This window comes from Opisthocomus hoazin, chromosome 2 (assembly GCF_030867145.1).
Source record: "Opisthocomus hoazin isolate bOpiHoa1 chromosome 2, bOpiHoa1.hap1, whole genome shotgun sequence".
Classification (NCBI taxonomy): domain Eukaryota; kingdom Metazoa; phylum Chordata; class Aves; order Opisthocomiformes; family Opisthocomidae; genus Opisthocomus; species Opisthocomus hoazin.
The window spans coordinates 48654536-48680080 of NC_134415.1; the positions used below are offsets into that span (position 1 = coordinate 48654536).

Sequence of the window (25545 nt, forward strand, 5' to 3'; positions counted from 1 at the left end):
GTTGTTCTTTTAGGCTAGTCTCAGTTTGGGAGTAGTCGGCATGCGATTCCCTCTGGCAGCGCTGTGATTCAGGGATTTTGGTCCTCTCATGGCTTGTTTATATATGCTTTCTGTTCAGAGGAGCATGTGGTTATTGCCCGCTGGAGTAGGCCAGCTGGAGGTTAGACCACCCCTTGGTCTGATGTATTTCCGTTGTTTCCTGGGGAGACATCTTACTCCATGTCATTGTTGTAAAATTTTGCTTTTATATTCATCCAGTTATCAGCAGAAATTAAAAATGGCATCCATGCTTAGGAGGTAATATAGCACTCGCAATATCTTTGCTTTCCCTCCCATTCCTTTGAGGCTGGCTGGTGTTTGTTCACTCACTGCTGTAGAGGCTTTCACCAGAGAAATGGGGGCAGCAGTCAGTACTAAGGACATAATCTGACAGCAAAAGCTGCAGGAATCTCCAGAAGGCAGATTTCAGCCATGGCTTCTCTCCACAGGGTGCAAGGCACTTCCCGAGCAGAATGGGGAGTGTCGCATAGGGTAATACATCCAGCATCACCATCTATCACTCGACTATTCCCTCCTTAACAGAAGGAAAACAACACCCCGCTATTTATTTATGAAAAATTGCTTACTGCCCTTTGAACGTAAATACATACACGCAAGTGTGCCTGCCTGTGTGTCGTTTAAACATCTGTTACATTTTGATGAGTCACCATCTAGGTCCGAAACAACATCCCAGAGAACTGGAATAGGTGAGGAGCTCAGTAGCAAAATTAGTCGTTTATAGCAGATTTGTGTTTCACCATACAGTTAAAGCTGACTGTAAAAGTTTGGCTTTGAAGGAGTTGGAGCAGAGCTTAGTTTAAAAAAGAAAAAAGGGTACACTTCTTTAATTGTTTTTGAAAAATAATCATTGTTGAACATGTGTCTCGGTAAGGGAAAAAGATATGATAAGCATCACTTGCAAGGTCTTTGTCATTGAGTGCTGCCAATTGCCACTTCTTTTCAAGCAAAGGAGTTTCATATTATGTTCAGCTTGGTTCTAGGAAGCTAACAGGTTTCTAAAAATTGAAACAGAGTGCTTGGCCAGGACATGATGAGCCTTTAGGAATGAAATTACTCTTTCCAAAGAGCAAGGCATTTCAGCTGGGTATATTGTATACTCTACCTCAGGTTATCCACGTTTTCACTGAGGTTTGTTTTTTTGGTGTTTGGGTTTTTTTAATTAATTTTTATTTTTCATGGTGGATATTGTATCTTTATATCACAAAATGTTTGAAAATTACAGTGTACCTGCAAGTTTACATCTGTTAGCTGAACTTTGTTGAACTTCATGTGCCTCTCCTTGTTGTGAGTATGCTGCAAAATGTAGATTAGGGTCCGGTTAAGTAATGGGGAAGAGTCTTTCTCCCACTCTGTATGTTGTTACTGCCTTTCAGGTAGATCCATACACTCTCCTTATTTACTCTTCTGCTGCTCTTCCTTGCTACTTTGAAGCTCATTCTTCATATACTTGGTAATAGTCTCCTTGAAAAGGAATTGAACAGAATATTTTTCAAGGCTGTTCTTTGACTCAGCAACATTCTCCTTCAGAAGCAGTGACCCCAGAAATAAATTATTGCAGCCATAAGGGTGAGCAGCCCTGCCTGTACATTATCAGAAACTCAGGCAAAGCCTCCTTTTGTCCTGTGCAGATGGCGTGTTTTCTCATCCCATTGTCCTCTCTGCTGTCGCCAGGGAGTGGAAACTTCATAAAAGATGAGGGTGGTTGTCTGAAAAGAATGTTTCTAACTTCCGGTTATTGGGCAATTTGCTGTTTGTGTCCTTTCAGGTTCTTACCCTCTCCCTCCCCGCCCTTTCATTATAATTTCTTTTATAAATATTCTTTCTCTTCACTCCCAGCATCCACCTAGTTCTCATGCAGCGGCTGAGGACTGGCATGATCTCTTCTGTTTGGAGTGGCTCCTTTGGAGGAGAATGGAAAGTTTCTTTCCCTTTTCTGAAAGATATAGTGTGGTGTTCTGAAAACACTTTCAGTCTATTGCTTTGCTGTGGTTGCCTCAACATCATTTGAAATGCTCAGGAAATACAGTGAATGCAAGATTGAAATAGAATGGGGGAATGGGATGTGCTGATGGAATATCCAGCGGCAGCATGGGCTACTAAGTTGTTCGCGTTGGAGGAGAAAGAAAGGCCTATTAAAGCCATTGGGGACCCAGATAGGTTCTTCAAAATTAAGGGCCGAGTCCTCACCCTGGATTAGTAGTGCAAAGAGGAATTAAACTTGCTGTAGAAGAGCAGAGGAAGGCAGGCTAGGTACATGGTAATGAGCATGGTGAGTGTGCAGAGAAAATAACATTGTGATGGGAGTGGAGATGCAGCTATCATGCTGGCAGCTGGCGGTCATTCAGCAGGCTTGCTTCCATGGATGAGGAATTAGAAAAACATTTCTGAATGCCCAACATCATTCCCCCTGATGAAAGCTGAGCCTCACGAGACCTGGAGATTTCCTGCAGCTTACACAAAAGGGTCCTCCAGTGCTGTAATTCCTCACACCTGTGCAGCTTTTTAGGATCAGGAACTGAACCAAATCACAAGTTTCATAAATGTTGAAGATGGCAGGGAAAATGATGGAACAAGAAAGAAAGATAAACAATCATGACATTTCTATTTGTTCAGAAACATTTCACTTTTTCATAATACTGCTGAGCATGCTATTTGCCCTATTTGTAGGCAGGAAAATGGAGTACAAGGGCTTTGGAAGTCATTTGGAACAGGTGATCTACTAGTTTGAATACAGTGAGGCAACATTTTGGTTGTGTTGGCAGCTAGTGATTGAGGAATGTGATGAAAGCTTCTGGGTGCTCCATTTCAGATATTCCATGCTGCAGGTTTCTTCTCTGATGAGAGGTTTCACAGAAAGAGTGTCTGGAAAACGGTAATGTGGCCTCTTATGCAGCTAAGGCTTTTTCAGAATAAAAAAATTCATAAAGGGCTTTACTTGAAAAAATATGCCCTTATATTCTTCAAGAGCCTGCTGTGTGCAGGTTTATCCTGTTGTTACAGAGAGACAAAACATACAAAGAGCTCCTGATGAACATTACTGATTTTGGTGACACCCAAATTGTATGGGTCCTATGGACCATACTGCTGAGAGACAATCCTCATTACCCTCCCATTTCCACCTTTAGGAAAAAGGAGGCATAGTGAAATTTACTAACAGTATGTTTAATAAAGGGTTGGAAGGGAATAGGGATAAGCAGATCTTAGACACTTTCAAATTGCAAGAAAAAATGCAGTTCAGTTTGAGCTGGAAATAACAGTGGCTGGAAGCAGTGCGATGCCTTTAGGTACAGTTGCATGCACAAAAACAGAGAGATGAGATGATGCACGCTACACTGGAGGGACAGGGAGCTTCATTGCGCTGGGTTACTCGGGGAGACAAAGCCAAATGCCAAAAGGGAGGGTAAATACTCCATTTAACGATGAAGTGGCTGCAACGTGAATCCCGACAGCCCAAGCGTGGCATTAAGAAATGATGCCCAGCGTCTTCAAAAGCCTGGCAAAGCTAGTGTCGTGGTCAGCACACTCTCCTCTGAAATCTGCATCCACGAGTTTTCATCTCTCTGGTGCCTAATTGCTCGGGGGGGATGTTGATTGAGGTAGAATATTCCTATATTCCTGATTTAACAGATGGAGACATTTGTTGTTAATGAAGCCACGCTGAATAGTGAGAGGCACCTTTGCGGCAGTGCCATTCCTGCAGGCTCGGCGCTGTTATGCTCGACCTGTGCATCGCAGAAGGGGGGAAAACTGCTCGCTGACTTGAATGTAAAAAAAGTACAGATGGACTGCGAATGCTGTATTTGTTTTAGAGCCCCAAGAGCAGCAGGTTGGGTGATTTTGCATGTAGAGCCACACAAGAAGACAGCATAAATCTTTCACGTAACAGAATCTGGTGTGGTTAAAAGGGTCAGTCATCCCAGATGGAGGTGTCGAACAGAAGTCAAACTGAGCCCTTGTATGACAGACAGCTGCTGTTCCTAAGTGAAGCAGCATTTATAATGCTACTAAAATACAGTGGTTAAAAAAAAGTACACAAAGGCTTGACAGTCACATTAGTAAAGAGCTACAATGAAATGACTGGGAAGAAGGAAAAAAGCTCTGGCTATTTGCAGAGCAAGAAAAATTGAACTGGTTTTGACAGATAAGACAATGCAGCTGTAGGTCAGAAGAGCTTTGTCTGTTGTTTTTGTTGCTACAGATGAAAACCAGTGCCTTCAAATTTTAACAGAGAAATTTGGATTTTAACAAGCCTTCATCTCTCAGAGTCTCCCAATTAGGGGAAAGATATTTACAGCTAAACTCAAAATAATAAATTTTATTCTGTGGGTATGAATCAGGGAAATCTGGATCTCTCAGAATAATGTTGTTGTGGTTTTCATACTGCATAATTGACAGAGGTGATTTTATCAATGTATGTAAGACAAGTAGAAGCAACTGCTCTACAAATAGTTTACGACTAATGAATTTCCCCTGGTTGCAAATTGTCCATGGGCAAGATAGTATTTTATTGGAATTCCTGTGGTGTCACCCAAAATCACTGGGCAGACATGTTATGGGAGTAATGACCTTGCCATTTTGCCTGTAAAAATAGATGTAGTTGCCTGGACTGTTGTATTATTGATAACCCTTTTCTTCCTCAAATAGAGCCAGGATTTCCCACTTACTTGCAAGACTTCTAAAACTGGGGAATTTTTAAGATTTAAGTTATCTTGGTGTTGCCGGATTGCACTGACAGAACTCATTTATGCATGAAATCTGGTTTTCTCTTTGTCTTAAAGCTAGTCTACAACCGTATAACAAGCTAGGAACTAATAGCAGAAATCCAGATTCCTGAATCAAGGCCCATCTCACACTCTCTTACCCAGGCCCTGTGTGAGGACTCTGCCAAGGCTGGTCTTGAAAGCCAGGCTCTGACGAAAGTGCCTGGTCTGCCAGGCTCCCTCGGTAGTCAGCAAAGAGAAACTCCCTTAAGTGGGCAGCTCAGAGCAGAAGTCCAGTTCAGGTGCCTTCCACATTCCAGGGAGACTACATTGGGATTTTGCTGCGAATTACCAAGAGAGGAGCCTGTCTCTCTCCTGATTATGAAGGCACTCTTCAGTACACAGCAAAGCCCTGCTGATGATCAGGTAAAAGAAATGAGTTTTACGGATTGCTCTGTGTTATCGCTTCTAAGCCTGCACAGTTGCCTACTTTTATCACTTGAAATAGATGTAAACCTCGTGGAAAGGGAGGAGGAGGAAGGTTACACTTTTTACTTATTAGGATTTACCAGGGGTGTGGAGAGTAGATATCTGACCTCTGCACTGAGGCACTTTTAAAACTGATGCTAATGTACCAATAACTACATCTTCATGTTAATCTTGTGAATGGCACGTGAATCTGGAACCAAGTTTCTCCAGAGAAATAGCTGTAACCACGTGGAACTATTGCCAGATTGCGACTGTAAAGGAGAAAAAAAGATGAAAGAACAATACAGAGATTTCTATGTTCCTGATATATACTTGTCTTATGTGTTTCAAAGGCTGGGAGCATCCTTGCTTGCACCAGAAGCCTGTTGTCACTTCGTGCTAGGCCAGTTGTGTAACCAGCCTGCGAAGGGTTGAGGTAATGAGCTCGGTCAGGAGTGCAATTGCAAATGGTAATTGAAATTAAAAGTGGTGTCTCCTAGGCTCCCTCGCTTTCTGTAACTCTCGACTCCTGCTTGGAGACCCAAAAAATACCTCGCTTGTTTGTGCTCTAACCTAAAGTAATATCAGGGGGGTGAAGGGAGGCCTCTAGAATAAATTGGTTGTCAAGGCAGTTCTGGTATTGATCGAGTTCTGCTGTTTCTGTGAAATAGGCTAATTTCTGTTTGGCACTCGATTTTACTGCATGGTGGGAAAGAAGCTTTTTGGAATATCCTTTCCATGTGCATGGCAGTATAGTGAATGGTCCACTGATGAATCACACACACACAACAATGGCAAGGGAAGAAATCAAGATTTATATTAACCATGTTGCCTGAAAAGCAGATTCTTTACCCAGTGTGCAGTAAACCAATCTTAACACACAGGAGAGATATTGTTTTATTCAGGCCTGGGTGCTCTGTGGACTTTCCACAAAGCAAGCACAACCAATGCCAGCTTCTTTGTTACTTTTATACATTGAATTAATGCATATTCTATCTATCTAATACATTCATTCTAATCTACCTGCATTGTGCAGCTATGTGGCGTCATTCTTCTTGACTCCTTTTCAGACCTCTCTGTGCATGTTTTGCTCCTTTTTGAGGGTCTCTGGTTGTCCTTGGTGGTCCTCCTGGATGAAGTACCCGAACTCCTTTTATCTATATATGGTCACATGTCACCTAAGGACAAATTAAGGCTACTTTCTTCTGCCAACTTTTCTTTGGTTCTTCAAGAAGGAGAATTTGTCTTTGATTAAACAGTGTAGATGGCCAAGATATTCTGTCTTTAAGCTTAGGTTAAACATTAACGTAATTCCAGTCATGCACTACTTGATGAAAGGGATGCTATTAAACAAAAAAACATAACCCTTCTTTCCAAGGGAAGCACTTGTTCTATTACAACTGAGTTTGAAACTCTTCCCAAAAATTGGATGATACAACGTGCAAGCCTCCTCTCAAGGTTATGGTTTAAAATATCTTCTGCCTTGTTTGTCCCTGAATGTTGTTTCCCACTATCATTTTCTTGCTGACAGTATCTAACAATCAACCTATGGTGTTAAAAAAAAAATCCTAGAAGGGATGCGGAATCAACTATTCAGACTTGGAAAGAAGGTAAAAATTCAGAATACACATTAGTGCTCTTCTGACAATGTTTATGGCCCTAAACCTCTCAAAAAGTAATTTTACAAATTTGCTGCTGCTGTTGTCACTCTTTCCAGCCTCTCTCTAGGGCTGTCTGCCCCAAGAGGTGAACATGTAACTTTTGGTATTGAGGGCCCTTGACACCTTCTGCTTTCGTCCCTGCAGTGGCAGCCCTAATTAGCACATGGGCACGCATGAGCACATCCATGTGTATGCCCAAAATGTCCTGTCTTTAATTAGGCTCTCGCTTCACCTAAGCACCGTGCCAATAAACCTTTGCGCCTGTCAGCTGCGTGAGAGATTTCTGAAATTAAATGTGAGAAATTTTTCAGCAGCATGGTGAAGCCAGGTGTGCTGGCTGGTTATTGGGAAATCTTGGGATAGGGCCTGGGAACTTCACACGGGCACCTTTAGGAGCTGGCAACAGCAGAGCAAGTAGTTATCTCTGGCTGGTAGAGAAACTGGGAGACAAGACATAACCTGTCATATTGTATCTGTTTTATTTGGTTAATTAGATGGTGTTTTAGAGGAGGTAAAGTCGAACTCATAGGCATCAGCTGCCAGTCTGAGTGCATTAATATATAGCAGGGATGCTGAACCTCTACACACAGCATCTGAGTGTCTTGGTGGCTGCAGGCAGTGCTCATGGTGGGAGGGTTGAGGCGACTGTCAAGATCATCGAGTCCAACCATTAATCTAACACTGCCAATTCCACCACTAAACCCTGTAACTAAGCTCTGCATCTTTATGTTTTTTGAATACCTCCAGGGATGGTGCCTCAACTGCTTCCCTGGGCAGCCTGTTCCAATGCCTGACCACTCTTTCAGTAAAGAAATTTTTCCTAATATCCAATCTAAACCTCGCCATATGCAACTTGAGGCCATTGCCTCTCATCCTATCTCTAGTTACTTGGGAGAAGAGACCAACACCTGCCTCACTACAACCTCCTTTCAGGTAGCTGTAGAGAGCAATAAGGTCCCCCCTTAGCTTCCTCTTGCCCAGACTAAACAGCCCCAGTTCCCCCAGCCACTCCTCGTAAGACCTGTTCTCTAGACCCTCACCAGCCTCATTGCCCTTGTTTGGACATGCTCCAGCACCTCAGTGTTCTTCTTGTAGTGAACACCCCAAAACAGTATTCAGGGTGTGGCCTCAGCAGTGCCGAGTACAGGGGCACGATCACTTCCCTGCTCCTGCTGGCCACACTGTTCCTGACACAAGCCAGGATGCTGTTGACCTTCTTGGCCACCTGGGCACAGTGCCAACTCATATTCAGCCAGCTGTGGACCAACACCCCCAGGTCCTGAGAGATATAGCACAGAGATGCTTCTTCCAGCTAATCAAAATGTAGCACAACCCAAATTTCAGTGTATTTCCTTTGATTAATTAGTGTTTTCATAGTCACCCAAATTTCATATTGATTTTGCTGGACGAAGTCAGGCAGGGGTTTTGAACATACCTTCTCAGCCTTGTACTTGACAAGCTCCTGGCATATGCATGCGCTTCCATGAAGGGGTGACCTTTGTGTGAGCAAAAAAAGAGCCATGGCTGAGTGTTGGGAAAGCACATGTTGGTGCATGAGAAACCTCAGGAGAAAACCACACTCACGTTTCTGAATTCCCCAGAGAAGTGCCAGGGATTTGGCACACCTGCAAAGGGGCCATCTCAGGCATTCACTGACATGCAGAGTTCACTATCACAGATGTTTACAGGCATTTTGATTGTTTGTACAGGGAGATAATTTACACCAGTGCAGAAGAGGTAGAGCTGGTGATACGACAATCCACTGAAGGATTTCTGTAGTAGAAATGAGACCTATCAAAATGATGGGTGATGACTCCATTGTTGTAAAGTCATCCATCACACTTTCCCCCATACTCACTAAAATGGCTAATTGAGCTTTCTGGTTGCTATTTTTTTTGGTTTCTGTATTTGCTGGTCCTTTTTTCAACATTTCAATGCTTGGTAGGACCATAGATAGTGTACTGTAAGTTCCGTGTGAGAATAGCATTGCCGACATAGCGAGCATAGAGGAGACAAAAATGTCCATGCAATGTATTGGCTTGCAGATGTGACTAGAAGGAAAACTAGCCGAAAACTTCAGTGGTAGATTCATGTTTATGGACAAAATAACTGTAGTGCACTAAAATGCATTAAAAAAACACCCACTTTAGACTTCCATGGGAAGGGGGAGTTGGTGTTTGTGGGACTGTGAACATTTAATCTGTGTTGATGAAGAGGTAAATGATTTCAGCTTAAGAGTAACCCGTTTTTGAGATGTCTTGGTCCTTGCTACACATTGCTATCTCATAATAACCACCCAAATGTCTGTATTGCTTAGCAACCAATATCTTGACATCCTGTAGTTCAACCACAGCATACGTACAAGAGGCTTTATAGCAGCCACAAAAGCAGACAAGTAGCGTGCTGGAAATTAACTAAAAATTGGCTTCTCAGCACTCTAAAAGGGAGAATATTAGGAGGACTGTCTATGAAACAGAAAAACCACTTTTCTTTTTCCATTTCAAATATTGTTAGGAGGTTGAATCTAAGCTTCAAAAAAAGCCTGAGGCAGAAGAGATTAAAATGTTGAGTTATAGTGATAAAATGCATGTTCCTAAATTCAAATTGTAGTTTGCGTCTGACTATCTCGTATATTTGAACTCTCACTGTATCTATTTTTGTTCTGCTAGCTTGAGAAACTTTGTAAGTGTGATTAGGTCCCCATGATATATTGCATTTTATGAGCAGAAGGGATTCTTCAAAAATTATGAGAAAAGAATGGCAGGGAGGCAGAAGCACACACCATGATGTAGTTTTAACAATCCCAGTTAGAAAAGAGTGCAGATCGCTACAAATATTCAAGCAATTATTTTCAAACCATTTTACTCCCTGTATATCCTCTGCCCTTTTCTCTAATGGCTGCCACTATACAGCAGCAGCATCTATAAAGCTAAGAGCATGCCAGAAGAAAGAGAAAAAAAAGCAGGCATATGGAGTCTGAGAATTATACATTAATCAGGTACTAAAAGTGTTCATTTTTCTCCTTTAGCTTGTCTTACAGTGACACAAGGAAAAGAAGAAACTTCTGTGGCACCTATGAAAGTTGACCTTGAATATGAAGCAGCAGACATTTCAAATAAGGATGGTATGTTGTTCTAATATTTTAACTGTCCTGAAGTGGATACGTAGCATGCCTTTCTGGGGTTTGTACACTTCCCCCAAAAGTAGGACTTATAATCTCTTCAACTGATTCTTCTTGAGAGCTTACACAATCTCCACTGTCTTGGAAGCCTAGTGGAAGTAACTTTCAGTGCCACAGCCCTGCTTTTCTAGTTGCCTGGCTTTAGGTGTTTGATTGTTGTTTTCAATCCGCTTGCCTTTTAACTAAACAATCTTTTAGGCCCAATGTAATTTGGTCTGGATATCGAATTGGCCAAGATGTGTGTGGTCTCACACATGAGTCAGAAGATAATATTTTGAAAATTTCTGTGCTAGTGCCCGATTCCATCATGGGGCAAGCATTGGCTGTATAACCATTCTGAACTCATATTTTCGCCTCCTCCTAGCTCAGAGCTGATTTCCCTTTCTCCTCCTCTTTCAGAGTCCCTGTATAGCTCAGTCTGGTAGCAGATGTAAGTTCTCTCTCTAGAGTATTTACTGTTCATAAAACTGACCCAGCAGCATAAACCTGACAGGTTTATGGACATTGTCAACCTGAATCTCCTGACTTGGAAATGAATTTTTATTGTTATTGACCTCAGTGAGCAGATGACCCCAGCTGCCTGGCAAAGTCCTGCCCAGGGCTGAGTACTGGTTGTTGTGCCAGCTCTGCAGTGCCTAACATATTTGTAAACAGCCAAAAAACATTTGGCTATCTAGGTTCTTCCTGTGTGTAAAGAAATATTGGATGGAATCAGGGTCCCGATGCTTAGGTTTTGGTGAGGCAAACCATTTATTCTTCCTTTAGAAGGGTTGTTACAGCTTAACAAAGCTACATAAGGAGCTTTCTTGGGTTTTACCCAAAAGGCCCTCTTTACTGCTCCAAAAGGCAGTGCTGTGCATTTGAAATTGGGGTTCCAGTCCCTGTTTGATTATCGTGAAGTGCACCCCTCTCTGTTGAAAAGACTGATTTTTGATTCCTTCTTTAACCTCTTCAGCAGTGATGTAGTATAAATTCAAGACATAATTTTTACATCTCAAAGAAAAACAATTATATTCTTTTTGGTATCAGTTACACAAAGAATCTAGGCCTAATTTCCTTTCTCTGGTGTTACGTCATCCTGCAGCATTTGAATTGGTGGCTGATTTAGATACTGGCCTGTAGGGAGGCTTTTGGAAGAGTAAGAAAAGAAAGCGTGCATAATGGATTTTCTTTTTTTAAAAATAGTAGAGACTATGCTATTACTAGTTAGTGCGCAGAATAAAACCAAACCAGCATTCTCTCCTCATCCCCTGAACAAACCAACCAAAAATTGTAGTCACATTAAAATATTTGAAGTTTGGATCCCTGGAATGATCTAGGCTACTCAGTGAAAACAAATCCAAATTTACTGAAAGAATATAGTAAGGGATTTCCTGCTAGAAAGAAAAGTGATCATATAGCTCTTGTAACGTTTGCCGTAGCGCAGAACAGCTGGATCAGCTGACAGCTTCTGAAATGACAAGCGTGATAGGTTTCTTTGTTTCAAGTCTTGCTTATCTTGTAAGGTCTTCTATATATAACTCATCTTGTAACATCCTGTTCTGTGAATTTTCTAATTTATACGCAAGCACAGGAAAAGGGTGTTTGCTAAGGGCTGCCGTAAAGTGCTCTGCTATTCAGGGAAGTCTTGATTTCTCTACAGCTTAAATTGCTGTTGGGATCATATTACGGGGGGGTTTTCTTGTGGACTCACATTACATGTTTAAAAAAAATCAGAACAGAGGAGGGATCAAACTCCTCATGCTCTGTTTTATCTGAAGGGTTAAGTTTCACTGCAAAAAGGCCTAAAATTTTTAAATGTACTGGGTACTGGTTGAGATTTTAAAAAAGCAAAAATTTCCCTTTTACTGTAATTTTTATGTAAATTGCCTATTTTTTCCCTCTGGTCCCCTTCCTTCCACCCCAGGAGAGCTCATCGCTTCACAGCTGAAAGCACAAGCATATGTCATCAGGAACCCCTTGGCAGCCCAGCTCTTGTGTTTTAATTTCCTGTACCATGTCACAGTGAAAAGTGCTTTAGCAATGCGGAGAGTTTAGACAGCTTAGGTCTCAATATTGGTTCATCTAATGGGCAGGGCTGTAACAGTGATATATTTCAGAGATTACTATTATTTGAAAGCTGAGTGTGATTCTCTGTCAGGAAACCTGTCAGAGGGTGCATGCATAAGCCTGAATAGGAATATGTATACAGAGATACAGGTTGCTGCTGGCTATCTCCATCGGCCACCAGATCAAAGAACCCTGGATATTAATTTTCCTGTACGCAGGACAGATTTGCTGATTAGTATTTTTTAATGATGACAAAACTCACCTTTGATGATTGGTTTCCTAGACTATGATTCCCTGCCAGCAGCCTTTTTTTATTCTTTCTTTTTGCTTTCTTTTTTTTTAACACCACCAAAGCTTTAAAGATTACTGACCTAGATGTTAGTTTCCAGCTGGTATTGGGCGGATCAAACTCTTCACTCCTTTCATAATGGAGTTACCTGTTGGCCTTTTTTATTTCAAGCCAGTGGAAAGCTGCATCCTCCCTTGCTGACACAATAGGAGACAAGAAAAAGATGGAGGAAGTGTCAAGTGTGAAATTTCTTTTAAATGCTTTCACAGGCTGATGAATGCGCAATCAACAACATGACCTTCACATGGTTCACCAAAGCAATTTAAAAGGAATATCTCAACAGCTAACATCTTCACGCTTTTTATGGTGTTGATGTAATGTCCAAGAAACAAGTAACTACCAAGTAAACAGGTGCATGTGTTTCATCACTGCACAGCGGCTTGAATTCAAAACAGGTGGTTTTCTTTCTAGACAGTCTGGAGTATAGCTGAATGTGTTTATAACCAAGTTACGTAGATGTGAGGGGAAAACATTGTTTAGGAAGTCGCTGAAGAAATAGGTTATGCTTGCAAGTAAGAGTATGACTGAGATCCTGTTTAAATCAAACTGGTAATATTTTGGTTTCATTTGACATCCAGATCTACAGCATAATATCCTGGGGTGGGGAAATACCCTGTGGCACCCGCTCTTTCCTAGGTAACTTCAGTCTCCCATTTGCCTGTCTTCTCTACTTAGATGCTACACTGTGCCTCCTGGCAATGTGACCTTTAAGCAGGTATATTGCTTGCAGGGGAGAGGCAGGATGCCTTGCTGCCAAGGCACATCCACCCGATCAGCAGCAACTGCAGGGCTTTGATGGATGTGAACTACAAGCTGGGTTACTTCTTCTCCTTTTGCAGGGAACTTGCTTGCTTTTGGGTGAAAATCCTTCCCTTGTCATAATTTGAGAGCTTCTGAGCAGCTCACAGATTGAGAGAGGATGTGCACACGGGTGCTCCTTGGCAGATAAAAATTTAAGGGAAAACCGACAGGAAGACTGCAGAGGAATGTCAGTTTTAATTGCATAGAAATGTCCATTTCTGGCACAAAAGCTCCGCAGGAAGCTGCAGAAAGGGGAGCAAGTAAAACTGGATTTAGGAGATGTGCAGCCTCCTCGAATGTGAAGTGCTTTGCCTGAACTGCTGGCTGTTGTAGTGCATTACGGTAGGTGCAAACGACTGCCAACTTAAGTTAGCAGTTTAACACCTCTAAAAACATTGTTTAGTGGGGCGAAGGCCAGTTTTGGCTTGTGATGAGATTGGAGGTAGCACATCCAGGGCTAATGGCACTGTTCTGACTCTAATTTGTGCGAGGAGGCAGTGAGGGCTGTGAGTCACATCCCTGCCATACCTGGTGGCAGCTCTTCCATCTGCTCTTGCAGTGGGTGCTTTGCTGCTATGTTATTTTCCAGCTAAATATAGAGGATTGTGTAGGTGGCCTCATAGTGACATCTGTTGTTGGGTTTCACCCAGTGGTCTGCAGAAGCTTATCCTTCAGTTAGACCTTCCTCTCCCTACCAGTGTTAATGCAAAGAGTCAAGCCTAGTCACAAGCACGTAAGAAAACGCCAATAGAAAAACCTGCTACAGCCTTAGCACTTATGAGCCACCTCCCTTGTGCAGCGTGTGCTTTTAGCGCTGGTGATGCAGGATGCCTGGCTGTCATTTCCACTGCAAAACAGTGGGACTCTTATTCCTCTTGCAGCACTACTGGCGGGGGTTCCAGGTCCCAGGCCTCTGCCGGAACTTCCCCATGCTTTAAGATTAAAGCATTCCCGGGTGGTTTGCAGTTTGCCCTCCTCTATGTGTCATTCCATCAGCATAATGGGGTCAATTGCCTGTAGCCATAAAAAAAGGAAAGGGAAAGAGGCATAGTCACCTGGGCTGCTGACGGAGCCTAACCTCATGTTTCAAATCAAGCTTTAGTTGTGCAGGACATCTCTTTAAAACATGACTGAAACCTTATGGTGTTTTCAGAAAATCCAGCCAGGGAAGCTGGCCAGCATAATAAGGCTGAGAAAGGCTGCTGTTGTCAGTGCGCAGCAGCCTTCCCTTAATAATTTTTTATTAAGCATCCTGTCTTTGCTACGCAAATACAGGTAAAGAACACAACATCAGTAAATGTGTTGTGCACAAGAGCTCCGTAATCAGGAGAACTTTTCTTATTATTCATTGCATACATTCAGGAAGCCATTATGGTATCTGTTCTGCATATGGTTGATGAATAATTTACAAATAATTCATCAAAACCCTAACAGGTGTATTGATGATATTGAGTCAGAAAGAGATCATACTGCTTGGCTGGAAGTAGCATAGTTACTGATTTCTGTTTTTTTCCCCTCCCCTCATCCATCTTCCCCTAGTTTCCAAATGTCCCATTCAGGTTTGAGGTTTTTTCCCCCCGTCACCCACGTCAAATAACTCACAATGTGCAGTTGATACCACAACACAAAGCAAGGTTAAAGAAAGAAAAAGGTCTTAATATAAATGGCTTCAAATTCATTGCAGAACAAATAATAAATACTAGAGCTTAAAAATGCATGTGTTGAAGTAATATTTGATATTTAGCCTTGTTAGGCCCCATCACACGTGCCATAGTTTAGATGATATTTTTGAGGAAGGTCATGATGAAATGAGCTTAAGCCTTCTATTTAAATTTTTTCTAATTTTCTACTAATTTTAAATGGAAAAAATAAGATTGGTATTGTAAATGGATAGTGCATGAGCAAACTAGTCTGTGTAGCAGTATAGTGATGTTGCCCCTGAATCATCTCACATGCTCCACCAATTTGCAGTTCAAGGACACACAGAGGCACTGGCAGCGTCTCTGTAACTGGAGATGGATCCTGCATTCAGCCTGCATCTCAGCCCCGTGTCCTGCCACGGAGTTTGTTAGAAACCTGCAGATGTTCAAATCACAGGGTCGGGAGCACTTAGCCCAGTGAAACTCTCAGTCACCCTTTGGAGATATCGATATCTCTGCCGGTGGCCTACACAAACAGAGGAGGGTCATGGAGCTCTTGAGCTGGGCACCTCAGTTGGCTGTCACAGTTAGAGTGGATGGGCATGGACCAAACGGAAAATCTGGATCGAGGGGTTGCATTTCTAGTGATGCTGAAGACTACATCCTGGCAGGACTTCTCGCCAGGGTTTCTGTGGAACAGCAGGTTAGGATCAGTGCCCTAAGAGACCTTTTTATAGATATACGGTGTAGAATGTTTGTTGCAATGGATGTCTGCTTTGGGCTAGAAGCGGTTACTAGTTGGCGTGATAAACTTAACAAGTATCATGAATAGAATCTGATGTCTGTCTTGTTTTGTTTTCAGCTGAAATGAATAGTCAAGTTGAAAGTATAAATGATCCTACGGAAACAAACCAGGAGGCTTAAGTAACAGGTAAGACCTTTGTGACTGATTTTTCCCCACATTTTCCATTCAGTTTCTGTTAGAAAACTTGCTTTAAAAATGACTTTAATTAAAAGTAGAATTTACCAAAACAGGAAAAAAAAAGAGGAAGACAGAATACCAAGGAAAAGAATTTGTCTACTATGGCCCATATTACACCAAAAAATGAAAATATCCAGTAGACTTGGATTTCTCAAGTAGATATTATAGGAGCAGTCTGCAACTGTAATAGACTTAGAAAGTGCACAGTCTTAATTCATCAGAAGGCAACACAGCGCCAACATAAAGAACAGAAGAGTAATCATGTGAAAAATTTTTGGCATTGTTTAGGAAAACAGCAGGCAATTTAGACCGGTTGGAACAGAGCTCAGTTCTGTGTGATCTGTATTCTGGGAACAACAGATTCATGTCACAAGGGGTTTATTGCCCTTGGCTCTCTGGTGCCTGATGTCAACTGTAGCAATACCACTGAAAAACAAGGCGAAGTGAGAAAGCTGGTTTCTGGAGCTCTGACACCTGTTGGAGCTTTTTATGGCATTATATGCTAAATGATAGTTCTATGGTAGGAGTGTACAATGGTTATTGTTGCTGCAGAGTTCATTGCAGGCATAAACAGCCTCACACAACCCTAGATAAAAATGAATAATTTGGTAGGAAGACAGAAGTCCAAGCCTCATCCCCAATTACAAGAAGTATTTGCCATTTCTCCCTCAAAAGTAGTTTTTAAGCATAAATGCGCATCACTTCGTTTGGCGTAGATCATCATGAGATACCAGTACAGTATACAGCAAGATGCATTATTTATGCTTGTGATGGGATTGTGTGTAGCTTGAGACCGAGTACAGCAGCTTTACAGTGCCGGCTGCTGTATCGCAGAGCTTTGAAATGCTTAGTCTTATTACTAAGCGTAGCTCTGTGTCCTTGTCAGCGTATAAATGATGTGCTGCCATACTGCTGGAGTGAGAAGTAGGCCTGATGAGGTCCCTGGTAAAAACAACTGAAGCAAACTGAAGGTGCCCTCACTATTAAAATATGGTTTCCACGATTCTTCCTTATCCCTCCCATAGCTTCTGGTTGTATGTTCTGTTCAATCAAAAAAGGAAGAGAAAGTAATTAAATCCTCACTATTAAAAATATATGGAAAAGTTAATGCCCTTCTCAGTTGAAAAAATACATCTGATGGTTATTACTGCTTTCATATGGACAGTAGGAAATATGCATTTCATGCTGCATTTTCCCATGGAAAAGAATATCTGTAAATGTTTTGGGCTGTATATGTTTTTGCTTTATGAAGGCAGAGTTCACAGGAATAATACCACAATTAACAATCAATTAATAAATGTCTTCAATTCCACTGCAAGACCTGGCTGTGCCAGCACCTTTCTGAGGCAAAGGGGCCTGAGCTGGGCACACCGTCTCTTGTCCCACAGCAGTTTAATGGCATGGGCAAGATTGGAAGCAGGTGTCGAATCCTTTGCAGCTCTGTATTGACAATCCTCCCGACCCTCTTGCCACTCTTCTAATTGCAAGGAGCAGGTTCCTGGGGAGGATTGATCGGCCTGTTAAACTTTAAAAGGTATTGCTAGGGTCTTCCGGAGCCAAGGAGATCTATTTGCTTTCTGTGTTTAGTATTTTAACATTTTGTTTTTAATGTATGTTCTGTGGTCTAGCACCAAAGCACCCACCAGAGCTGGGGGTCTCTGACATCAAGCTAGGTAGCATGGTGCTATGGAGAACCAAGAAACTCTAATGAGCACAGTCAATTTGCTATAGAGAAGGTAGTGGCTGTTACATATAAAAATGTGTGACAAATATATGTGCTGCGCATGTGATGGAAAGAAGCATAAGACTTGGGTTCTGGGCAGACATTTGAAATTTTACCCACCCTTTTTTCTTCTTTCTTTTCTTTTCCCCACTGTGGTGAAGGAAGGCTGCAGGAGAAGAGAGACCTGAGGAAATCTAACAGGCGGGTGCTGACATCCTATGGCATCATTCTTCGCAGAAAAGAGAACACAGAGATGCTCTGCGGGTTGGGAGGGAGCTTTGGGGAAATGAGTCTTTGCTTTAATTTCTGTTTGTTCTTCATTGCATTTCATTCTGTAAGCCTGCTGGAAAGAAACATCACTTCTAACAATGTTTTGCAATTATCCTGCAATTACAACAGTTTCTTCTCAACTGTGAGTCCCTGTCTTATATTGGATTTCTTTTCCTCCTGCATCGTACCATCAGTAGCCTGTTTCCAGGCCCACACCTTTTCTAGAATCTTTATCTTCTTTTCCAGTTATGATATTGTGTGCAGGCAATATGTTTAAAATATTTAACTGTTCCCTAGCATATAAATGGCGATTTTTCTTCGACAGCATGAACTGCCACAAGGGAGTGGCACACACTGATAAACAACAGCCCTCCTTCTGCTAGGGATTTGAGAGACTAAATGCTCCAAAGAACTCAGAAATATTAATATAGACAGCTCTGTGCCTGGGAATGGGGGGGGGTCCCGGCATGATTCCTTTCGCAGCCCTGCTCCGAAATTGAGAACGTCTGCAGATAGCTCGCAGCCAGAAAGAGCTAGCCTGCAAAGCTGTTGCTCAGCCTCATCTGCCCATGGCACTGCTTGCACAGAGGCACAGAGACTGGGGCTGCTGCTTGTCTTGCCACCTCAAACTTCAAACGTAGCTCTAGGGGTCCTTGCCGGGAGCCTCCGGCAGCCCTGCTCCCAAAATGCGAACGTCTGCAGATAGCTCGCAGCCAGAAAGAGCTAGCCTGCAAAACTGATGCTCAGCCTCATCTGCCCATGGCACTTGCTCGCACAGAGGCACAGAGACTGGGGCTCCTTGCTTATCTTGCCACCTCAATATCCAAATGTAGACCGGAGGTCCCTGTCGGGCGGTTTTCGCAACCCTGCTCCCAAAGTGTGAACATCTGCAGATAGCTGTCAGCCAGAAAAAGCTAGCCTGCAAAGCTGTTGCTCAGCCTCATCTGCCCATGGCACTGCTCGCACAGAGGCACAGAGACTGGGGCTCCTTGCTTATCTTGCCACCTCAATATCCAAATGTAGACCGGAGGTCCCTGTCGGGCGGTTTTCGCAACCCTGCTCCCAAAGTGTGAACATCTGCAGATAGCTGTCAGCCAGAAAGAGCTAGCCTGCAAAGCTGTTGCTCAGCCTCATCTGCCCATGGCACTGCTCGCACAGAGGCACAGAGACTGGGGCTGCTTGCTTGTCTTGCCACCTCAAACTTCACTCGCAGCTTCGGGAGTCCGTGACGAACTTCTCCGGCAGTCCTGCTCCCAAAATGCAAACGTCTGCAGATAGCTCGCAGCCAGAAAGAGCTAGCATGGAAAGCCGTTGCTCAGCCTCACCTGCCCATTTCACTGCTCGCAGAGAGGCACAGAGACTGGGGCTGCTTGCTTGTCTTGCCACCTCAAACTTCAAACGTAGCCTGGGAATGGAGGGGGTCCGTGCCGAGAGTCTCAAGCAGCCCTGCTCCCAAAATGCGAACGTCTGCAGATACCTCGCAGCCAGAAAGAGCTAGCCAGGAAAGCTGTTGCTAAGCATCATCTGCCCATGGCACTGCTCGCACAGAGGAACAGAGACTGGGACTGCTTGCTTGCTTTGCCACATCAAACTTCCATCATAACCTGGGAATGGAGGTTGTCTATATCGGGCGTCTCAAAGTAGGCCTGCACCAAAAATGCGAAAGTCTGCAGATAGCTCGGAGCGAGAAGGGGCTAGCCTGCAAAGCTGTTGCTCAGCCTCATCTGCCCATGGCACTGCTCGCACAGAGGCACAGACACTGGGGGTGCTTGCTTGTCTTGCCACCTCAAACTTCAAACGTAGGTTTAAGAGTCCGTGCCGAATTTCTCCAGCAGCCCTGCTCCCAAAATGCGAACGTCTGCAGATAGCTCGTAGCCAGAAGGGACTAGCCTGCAAAGCTGTTGCTCAGCCTCATCTGCCCATGGCACTGCTCGCACAGAGGCACAGACACTGGGGGTGCTTGCTTGTCTTGCCACCTCAAACTTCAAAAGTAGCCTGGGAGTGGAGGGGGTCCGTGCCGGGCGTCTCAATCAGCCTTGCTCCTAAAATGCGAACATCTGCAGATAGCACGCAGCCAGAAAGAGCTAGCTTGCAAAGCTGTTGCTCAGCCTCATCTGCCCATGGCACTGCTCGCACAGAGGCACAGAGACGGGGGCTCCTTGCTTCTCTTGCCACCTCAATATCCAAATGTAGACCGGAGTTCCCTGCCGGGCGGTTTTCGCAGCCCTGCTCCCAAAATGCGAACGTCTGCAGATAGCTCGCAGCCAGAAAGAGCTAGTCTGGAAAGCTGTATCTCAGCCTCATTTGCGCATGGCACTGCTCACACAGAGGCACAGAGACTGGGGCTCCTTGCTTATCTTGCCACCTCAAACTTCCAACGTAGCTTTGGCGGTCCGTGCCGAAGATCTCCGGCACCCCTGCTCCCAAAGTGCGAACGTCTGCAGATAGCTGTCAGCCAGAAAGGGCTATCCTGGAAAGCTGTTGCTCAGCCTCATCTGCCCATGGCACTGCTCGCACAGAGGCACAGAGACTGGTGTTACGTTGCTTGTCTTGCCACCTCAAACTTCAAATTTAGCTTTGGGGGTCCGTGCCGAACGTCTCCGGCAACACTGCTCCCAAAGTGCGAACATCTGCAGATAGCTGTCAGCCAGAAAGAGCTAGCCTGGAAAGCTGTGGCTCAGCCTCATCTGCCCATGGCACTGCTTGCACAGAGGAACAGAGACTGGGACTGCTTGCTTGTTTTGCCACATCAAACTTCCAACATAACCTGGGAATGTAGGTTTTCTATATCGGGCATCTCAAGTAGGCCTGCACCGAAAATGCGAACGTCTGCAGATAGCTCGCAGCGAGAAGGGGCTAGCCTGGAAAGCTGTTGCTAAGAATTATCTACCCATGGCACTGCTCGCACAGAGGCACAGAGACTGGGGTTGCCTGCTTGTCTTGCCACCTCAAACTTCAATCGCTGCTTAGAGGTCCGTGCCGAAGATCTCCGGCAGCCCTGCTCCCAAAATGCGAATGTCTGCAGATAGCTATCAGCCAGAAAGAGCTAGCTTGCAAAGCTGATGCTCTGCCTCATCTGCCCATGGCACTGCTCGCACAGAGGCACAGAGACTGGGTCTGCTTGCTTGTCTTGCCACCTCAAACTTCCATCCTAGCTTTGGAGGTCCGTGCCGAGGGCCTCCTTCAGCCCTTCTGCGAAAATGCGAATGTCTGCAGATAGCTCGCAGCCAGAAAGAGCTAGCCAGGAAAGCTGTTGCTAAGCATCATCTACCCACGGCACTGCTCGCACAGAGGCACAGAGACTGGGGCTGCTTGCTTGCTTTGCCACATCAAACTTCCAACATAGCCTGCGAATGGAGGTTGTCCATACTTGGCGTCTCAAGTAGGCCTGCTCCGAAAATGCGAACGTCTGCAGATTGCTCGCAGCGAGAAGGGGCTAGCCTGGAAAGCTGTTGCTAATACTCACCTGCCCATTTCACTGCTCGCAGAGAGCCAGAGAGACTGGGGCTGCTTGCTTGTCTTGCCACCTCAAACTTCAAACGTAGCTTTGGTTTTCCTTGCCGGGAGCCTCCGGCAGCCCTGCTCCCAAAATGCGAACGTCTGCAGATAGCTCGCAGCCAGAAAGAGCTAGCCTGCAAAACTGATGCTCAGCCTCATCTGCCCATGGCACTTGCTCGCACAGAGGCACAGAGACTGGGGCTCCTTGCTTATCTTGCCACCTCAATATCCAAATGTGGACCGGAGGTCCCTGTCGGGCGGTTTTCGCAACCCTGCTCCCAAAGTGTGAACATCTGCAGATAGCTGTCAGCCAGAAAGAGCTAGCCTGCAAAGCTGTTGCTCAGCCTCACCTGCCCATTTCACTGCTCGCACAGAGGCACAGAGACTGGGGCTGCTTGCTTGTCTTGCCACCTCAAACTTCAAACGTAGCCTGGGAATGGAGGGGGTCCGTGCCGAGAGTCTCAAGCAGCCCTGCTCCCAAAATGCGAACGTCTGCAGATACCTCGCAGCCAGAAAGAGCTAGCCAGGAAAGCTGTTGCTAAGCATCATCTGCCCATGGCACTGCTCGCACAGAGGAACAGAGACTGGGACTGCTTGCTTGCTTTGCCACATCAAACTTCCATCATAACCTGGGAATGGAGGTTGTCTATATCGGGCGTCTCAAAGTAGGCCTGCACCAAAAATGCGAAAGTCTGCAGATAGCTCGGAGCGAGAAGGGGCTAGCCTGCAAAGCTGTTGCTCAGCCTCATCTGCCCATGGCACTGCTCGCACAGAGGCACAGACACTGGGGGTGCTTGCTTGTCTTGCCACCTCAAACTTCAAACGTAGGTTTAAGAGTCCGTGCCGAATTTCTCCAGCAGCCCTGCTCCCAAAATGCGAACGTCTGCAGATAGCTCGTAGCCAGAAGGGACTAGCCTGCAAAGCTGTTGCTCAGCCTCATCTGCCCATGGCACTGCTCGCACAGAGGCACAGACACTGGGGGTGCTTGCTTGTCTTGCCACCTCAAACTTCAAAAGTAGCCTGGGAGTGGAGGGGGTCCGTGCCGGGCGTCTCAGCCTTGCTCCCAAAATGCGAACATCTGCAGATAGCACGCAGCCAGAAAGAGCTAGCTTGCAAAGCTGTTGCTCAGCCTCATCTGCCCATGGCACTGCTCGCACAGAGGCACAGAGACGGGGGCTCCTTGCTTCTCTTGCCACCTCAATATCCAAATGTAGACCGGAGGTCCCTGCCGGGCAGTTTTCGCAGCCCTGCTCCCAAAATGCGAACGTCTGCAGATAGCTCGCAGCCAGAAAGAGCTAGTCTGGAAAGCTGTATCTCAGCCTCATTTGCGCATGGCACTGCTCACACAGAGGCACAGAGACTGGGGTTGCCTGCTTGTCTTGCCACCTCAAACTTCCAACGTAGCTTTGGCGGTCCGTGCCGAAGATCTCCGGCAGCCCTGTTCCCAAAGTGCGAACGTCTGCAGATAGCTATCAGCCAGAAAGGGCTATCCTGGAAAGCTGTTGCTCAGAATCATCTGCCCATTTCACTGCTCGCAGAGAGGCACAGAGACTGGTGTTACGTTGCTTGTCTTGCCACCTCAAACTTCAAATTTAGCTTTGGGGGTCCGTGCCGAACGTCTCCGGCAACACTGCTCCCAAAGTGCGAACATCTGCAGATAGCTGTCAGCCAGAAAGAGCTAGCCTGGAAAGCTGTGGCTCAGCCTCATCTGTCCATGGCACTGCTCGCACAGAGGCACAGAGACTGGGGCTGCTTGCTTGTCTTGCCACCTCAAACTTCAATCGCAGCTTCGGGAGTCCGTGCCGAACTTCTCCGGCAGTCCTGCTCCCAAACTGCGAACGTCTGCAGATAGCTATCAGCCAGAAAGAGCTAGCTTGCAAAGCTGATGCTCTGCCTCATCTGCCCATGGCACTGCTCGCACAGAGGCACAGAGACTGGGTCTGCTTGCTTGTCTTGCCACCTCAAACTTCCATCCTAGCTTTGGAGGTCCGTGCCGAGGGCCTCCTTCAGCCCTTCTGCGAAAATGCGAATGTCTGCAGATAGCTCGCAGCCAGAAAGAGCTAGCCAGGAAAGCTGTTGCTAAGCATCATCTGCCCATGGCACTGCTCGCACAGAGGCACAGAGACTGGGGCTGCTTGCTTGCTTTGCCACATCAAACTTCCAACATAGCCTGCGAATGGAGGTTGTCCATACTTGGCGTCTCAAGTAGGCCTGCTCCGAAAATGCGAACGTCTGCAGATTGCTCGCAGCGAGAAGGGGCTAGCCTGGAAAGCTGTTGCTAATACTCACCTGCCCATTTCACTGCTCGCAGAGAGCCAGAGAGACTGGGGCTGCTTGCTTGTCTTGCCACCTCAAACTTCAAACGTAGCTTTGGTTTTCCTTGCCGGGAGCCTCCGGCAGCCCTGCTCCCAAAATGCTAACGTCTGCAGATAGCTCGCAGCCAGAAAGAGCTAGCCTGCAAAACTGTTGCTCAGCCTCATCTGCCCATGGCACTTGCTCGCACAGAGGCACAGAGACTGGGGCTGCTTGCTTATCTTGCCACCTCAATATCCAAATGTAGACCGGAGGTCCCTGTCGGGCGGTTTTCGCAACCCTGCTCCCAAAGTGTGAACATCTGCAGATAGCTGTCAGCCAGAAAGAGCTAGCCTGCAAAGCTGTTGCTCAGCCTCATCTGCCCATGGCACTGCTCGCACAGAGGCACAGAGACTGGGGCTGCTTGCTTGTCTTGCCACCTCAAACTTCACTCGCAGCTTCGGGAGTCCGTGCCGATCTTCTCCGGCAGTCCTGCTCCCAAAATGCGAATGTCTGCAGATAGCTCACAGCCAGAAAGGGCTATCCTGGAAAGCTGTTGCTCAGCCTCATCTGCCCATTTCACTGCTCGCAGTGAAGCACAGAGACAGGGGCTGCTTGCTTGTCTTGCCACCTCAAACTTCAAACGTAGCCTGGGAATGGAGGGGGTCCGTGCCGAGAGTCTCAAGCAGCCCTGCTCCCAAAATGCGAATGTCTGCAGATAGCTCGCAGTCAGAAAGAGCTAGCCAGGAAAGCTGTTGCTAAGCATCATCTGCCCATGGCACTGCTCGCACAGAGGAACAGAGACTGGGACTGCTTGCTTGTTTTGCCACATCAAACTTCCAACATAACCTGGGAATGTAGGTTTTCTATATCGGGCGTCTCAAGTAGGCCTGCACCGAAAATGCGAACGTCTGCAGATAGCTCGCAGCGAGAAGGGGCTAGCCTGGAAAGCTGTTGCTAAGAATTATCTGCCCATGGCACTGCTCGCACAGAGGCACAGAGACTGGGGCTGCTTGCTTGTCTTGCCACCTCAAACTTCCAACGTAGCTTTGGCGGTCCGTGCCGAAGATCTCCGGCAGCCCTGTTCCCAAAGTGCGAACGTCTGCAGATAGCTCGTACCCAGAAGGGACTAGCCTGGAAAGCTGTGGCTCAGCCTCATCTGCCCATGGCACTGCTCGCACAGAGGCACAGACACTGGGGGTGCTTGCTTGTCTTGCCACCTCAAACTTCAAAAGTAGCCTGGGAGTGGAGGGGGTCCGTGCCGGGCGTCTCAATCAGCCTTGCTCCTAAAATGCGAACATCTGCAGATAGCACGCAGCCAGAAAGAGCTAGCTTGCAAAGCTGTTGCTCAGCCTCATCTGCCCATGGCACTGCTCGCACAGAGGCACAGAGACGGGGGCTCCTTGCTTCTCTTGCCACCTCAATATCCAAATGTAGACCGGAGTTCCCTGCCGGGCGGTTTTCGCAGCCCTGCTCCCAAAATGCGAACGTCTGCAGATAGCTCGCAGCCAGAAAGAGCTAGTCTGGAAAGCTGTATCTCAGCCTCATTTGCGCATGGCACTGCTCACACAGAGGCACAGAGACTGGGGTTGCCTGCTTGTCTTGCCACCTCAAACTTCCAACGTAGCTTTGGCGGTCCGTGCCGAAGATCTCCGGCAGCCCTGTTCCCAAAGTGCGAACGTCTGCAGATAGCTGTCAGCCAGAAAGGGCTATCCTGGAAAGCTGTTGCTCAGAATCATCTGCCCATTTCACTGCTCGCAGAGAGGCACAGAGACTGGTGTTACGTTGCTTGTCTTGCCACCTCAAACTTCAAATTTAGCTTTGGGGGTCCGTGCCGAACGTCTCCGGCAACACTGCTCCCAAAGTGCGAA

General features: G+C 45.8%; 1 protein-coding gene across 7 annotated transcripts in view; it reads left to right on the forward strand.

Moving 5' to 3' along the window:
• Positions 1-18024, forward strand: part of MACROD2 (mono-ADP ribosylhydrolase 2) — a 975983-nt gene extending 957959 nt beyond the window's left edge. For 6 of the 7 annotated variants that reach the window (XM_075413509.1, XM_075413505.1, XM_075413507.1 and 3 more), the window contains 3 exons: positions 9918-10013; positions 15772-15840; positions 17776-18024. In XM_075413509.1, the coding sequence (XP_075269624.1) occupies positions 9918-10013; positions 15772-15833 (158 nt within the window). In that variant the 3' untranslated portion in view covers positions 15834-15840; positions 17776-18024. The remainder of the gene's footprint in view (positions 1-9917; positions 10014-15771; positions 15841-17775) is intronic. The other variant, XM_075413506.1, reaches the window with a different exon arrangement.
• Positions 18025-25545: the final 7521 nt, after the last annotated feature.